The 4,028-nt window shown below is 35.0% G+C and overlaps 1 protein-coding gene across 2 annotated transcripts; it reads left to right on the top strand.

The window, feature by feature from the left end:
* Nucleotides 1-855: 855 nt before the first annotated feature.
* On the top strand, nt 856-3,700 carry LOC110030224 (protein TIFY 10a-like). 2 transcript variants are annotated; one of them, XM_020732834.1, is made up of 5 exons: nt 856-1,155; nt 1,246-1,390; nt 1,640-1,884; nt 2,371-2,428; nt 3,401-3,700. In XM_020732834.1, the coding sequence occupies exons 1-5, from the start codon at nt 1,005-1,007 to the stop codon at nt 3,504-3,506; spliced, it is 705 nt and encodes a 234-aa protein (XP_020588493.1). In that variant the 5' UTR covers nt 856-1,004; the 3' UTR covers nt 3,507-3,700. The 2 variants fall into 2 exon arrangements, with proteins under 2 accessions (XP_020588493.1, XP_020588495.1); XM_020732836.1 differs by having other exon boundaries at nt 857-1,119.
* The last annotated feature ends 328 nt before the right edge of the window (nt 3,701-4,028 follow it).

Genomic DNA, 4,028 nt, shown 5'->3' with positions numbered 1-4,028 from the left:
CCCAAATATACTGTAACATGCAACACAAATTTTACACTCACGATTTTGTTCATTCCCCTAATTTACTATTCTGCTGGCTACTATCAGCTATTTCAATAATATTTAGGGTCCTTTTTAAAAAATTGACCACCCACACGCTACACGTTTGCCAAGATCTACCACTAACCTGCCTAGTTGAGTTAAATTGATTGGAATTTGCTTGAACAAAAACATAATAAATTAAGCTCATAATACCCAACACGAATCTCAGTACAATTTTTTGAATAAGTGTGAACAAGAAACATTCAAACTTCGATTAAGAGTCAGCCAGAGCTTTGATTTTAACAAACTTATAGTCAAACTGATCAGCTCGATGAGACAGACCAAATGATATGAAAGTTAGTCCAATCTGAATCAAATCAAGCCCGGATAAAGTCATTAAATCACTACTAGAGGATTTCCGGAGTAATTTAAAAGGTCAAACGGATGTCGAATCTAGTGAGTTTATAGTCGAATCGAGCATCTCGAAAAATTATTTTTTTTAATTATAAATTTTAAAATTATTTTTACGATAAAAATATTATGTAAAAAAAGCAACTGTTATTACAAATTATTATTAAATTATATATATATTTTTTTTGGATAAATCTATTACAAATTATTATTAAATTATATATATATTTTTGGAGAAGTTATTAAATCAAATTAAATTAAAAATAACATTCAATTCAAAAAGGGAAAAAGCTTCTCTTTTCTCATTTTCTATTTTTATTTTTATTTATTTTTAGACTCAAAAGTGTCACGTGCCAGAAAGCAATCCTTTCACGCAAGGCGACGTCATATACTCCACACAAAAAAGTTAAATATACCATATACGTAGAGGGATACAGAGTAAAGAAGGGAAGCTTAGAGAGAGAAACGAAGCTCTCCATAGCTGCAGGTCTACTGAGAAGCAGAAGAAATCGATCCATCGAGGCCGAGGATTCAACTAATTTTTAGGGTTTTAGCTCTCAACGACAGAGGGGATGGCAAAGATGCAGGAGAAGTCGAACTTCTCCATCACCTGCAGCCTCTTGAGCCAGTACATCAAGGAAAAGGGCAGCCTTGCTGATCTAGGGTTTCTCGATTCTGCGCGATTGGGTATTTTCCGCTCCTACACGAAGCTTTTTGGTGAATGTAATTTTTTGATCTATCCTCATGCGACTGAGATTACACTGTACTGGTGCATTCAGAACAAGATTTAGAACTTAATTGGTATTTTTACAGGCAAACATGAGGCTTATTGGCCGCTGGCAACCAGGAGCTTGCTCTCTGGAGTAGGCATCTCCATCGATGACCCTAAAGACACGAAATCCATGGAGCTTTTTCCCCAGATTATTGGTTTCCTTCCGGCCAAAGAAGAAGAGGCCAAGTATGTCCTCATTTTTCTTCTTTGACTTTTGCTAGCGCCTGTTGATAGGATTTATCATCAGGATTTAAAGTTCCATGAATTCATTGAAATTTAGGATTTAAAAGTCCGAATTTTGCCTTCCATTCTTGTTAAACCCGGATTTAATAAGTCCAGCAAAGAGTAGATTGAAAAGTTCCGAATTTACTAAATCTTATTAAACGACCCCTTAGTCTTTTGCTCATACTATGGAATTCTATCTGCATTTTTCAGGGAGCACCAGGAAAATTCCCAGCTCACTATTTTCTATGGTGGAAAGGTGTTTGTGTTTGAGAACTTCCCTGATGAAAAGGCTAAGGATCTGATGGAGTTCGCTAGAAAAGGGCAGAACTTTACTTCCGAACCAAGTGCCAACATTGCCTCCGGTGCCGCCACACCTGTCGTGGATGCTCAGAGCTCCCCAGCGACTGACACGCCTATGGCAAGCTTCCAAGGCCGTGCTAAACCAAATTTTACCGGTAAGCTATCGAATTTTGTGTCTGAAAACCTAGGGTAGAAATTATTAGGTCCTAAAGCATGCACGTCCAGACAATCATTGACTGGCTGCGGCGGCCCGAGGTTTGTGGGTGATCTGGCATCCCGTGAATAACTGTCCGGATGTTCGGCTTCCAGATCTAATAATTTCTCCAGTTTGGGACTTTTTTCCGCATGCTTTGAGCTTGAGATCCCCACCACAATTTTGTTTGGGGAATTATTCTCTTGCTATTTTTTAAAAATTTTTATAAAAACTGTTTTTTTTTAACCTGATCTATTGAAGTAGATCGGGTACAAGAAAGCTGTGCAATTTTTTAGAAAAATACATATATATATATATAATATAATTTCCATCACTGTTTTTTTAAAAATAATTTTTTTATCATAATTTTACAATCATCTTTTTAAAAACTGCGGCCGCTCTAAACAAAAACTTGCTGAATGTTAGTGTGTTAATTTGTTCTAAACAGATCTCCCCATCGCAAGGAAGGCATCACTGCACCGTTTTCTGGAAAAGAGAAAAGACAGGTAAGGAGCTCTCAACTGCTATTTATTAGCCTCTGCTTTTTCATTGCAAAGTAAAAAAATTTGGGTTTACGTTTTGTATAATCCTGATTTGGGTGATTCTTGGAAGTATTAAATTTCCTAATTCTTTGGTTGACAGTAGTTAAAGTTTGAAAAATGTTAAAAAAAGATTAATTAATTAAGATTTTAAAATTCCAGAAACTCAAATCATTTAAATCAATCAAATTCTGAATCTATATAATGCAAGTTTTATGTTTTTTGGTATGGAGGAATTGTGCAGCAAAGGAATATCATATTCACTCTGTAAATGTATCTTTACTTGTTAATTTATGTGTCATGAGAATTTGATTTTAAATATGAATACTGCTATAAATATCAAAATGCGCTAGATCAGAATTTTCTTCCTTGCTCGATTTGACTCCCAATTACATCATTTTTGCTCTATTTTAGCTAAAGCTCTAATTTTCTTCCTTGCTCGATTTGACTCCCAATTACACCATTTTTGCTCTATTTTCGCTAAAACTCTATTTCTTGCACCTGTAATAAAAAACATGCAAAATACCTTTCATTAAAACGCAATATCATAAAAAATGTATAAAAAAAAAGGGCTTTAAATTTATATTTAAAATAGATAGCTTTAAGGTGTATCAAATACCCTTTATGATTCTCTTCTTAAACACAGTGAAAATCTGAAGACAAATCATGAGTGATATTAGTTCAGCTTCATTCTTCAAAATTTTGGTTACTAGTTCAAACCAAACAACAAAAAATAGATTTGCTGAACCAATCGCTGAAAATAAATTCTTCAATTATGTAAAAACAAAGTCTTGACAAAGCCAAGGTGTACCATTTGACTGGAACTAATCTAAAATCTTGCTTAAATCCTCTCTAAATCCAACAACCAAACAGAAGAAATATTAGCTTATTATTTTACAGAATTTTTGACTGATGTCATCTCTCTTGCAAAACTTTCAGGATTAATGCAAAGGCACCTTATCAGTCGAGCAGCAATGGTGGATCTAAGGATGTTGTGACTATGAAAGAGGAGGAGATCAGCCAGCCAGGGGTGGGGATACATTGAAGCATGGATTGAACACGTGTGTGACCGAGCTTAATCGAACGGTCGATGCTGTGATTTATGATTAAGGCTATATGTTGTGCATATTCTTCACCTTGTTTTTGGGGAAGAGATCACTTGATTTATGATCTATTTAATGTTCTCTCTCAAGAACGCTCATTTGTGGAATTTTTATTGAATCAGCGATCTTTGTCGGATTGGATGCTTTTGATGGATGAAATTATTGTTTGAAAAATTAGTTCTTTTTTCATTTGATTTTGCGAATATTAAGTTCTGTCATATAAAAAATTTTGCCCATCTTGTATTTGTGGAAGAACTGTAAGCACTAATAGGAGAAGCCTTTCGTCTGATCTTGGATTCATCTCCTTGCGGTGATATCTTCAGTGAGCCTGAGTCTTCCTCTTGAATCTCTCCTCTGTGTTTGGTGTTGCTTTCTCCATCATACAGGCAAGGATTTGGCTGCAGGGAAACAACCTTCTTTGTTAATGATGTAATATGTGTTAAATGTCTTATTTACCCTTTGTT

The sequence above is a fragment of the Phalaenopsis equestris genome, unplaced genomic scaffold, assembly GCF_001263595.1.
Source record: "Phalaenopsis equestris unplaced genomic scaffold, ASM126359v1 Scaffold000676, whole genome shotgun sequence".
NCBI lineage: Eukaryota > Viridiplantae > Streptophyta > Magnoliopsida > Asparagales > Orchidaceae > Phalaenopsis > Phalaenopsis equestris.
Note: the sequence above shows the minus strand (reverse complement) of the source record. Positions and strands in the feature narration are given on the sequence as shown.

Coding starts and splice junctions, on each gene's coding strand:
- LOC110030224 (XM_020732834.1), top strand. CDS start 1,005: ATGGCAAAGATGCAGGAGAAGTCGAACTTCTCCATCACCTGCAGCCTC. Junction 1,156..1,245: donor CACGAAGCTTTTTGGTGAAT/GTAATTTTTTGA, acceptor GTATTTTTACAG/GCAAACATGAGGCTTATTGG. Junction 2,429..3,400: donor CTGGAAAAGAGAAAAGACAG/GTAAGGAGCTCT, acceptor CAAAACTTTCAG/GATTAATGCAAAGGCACCTT.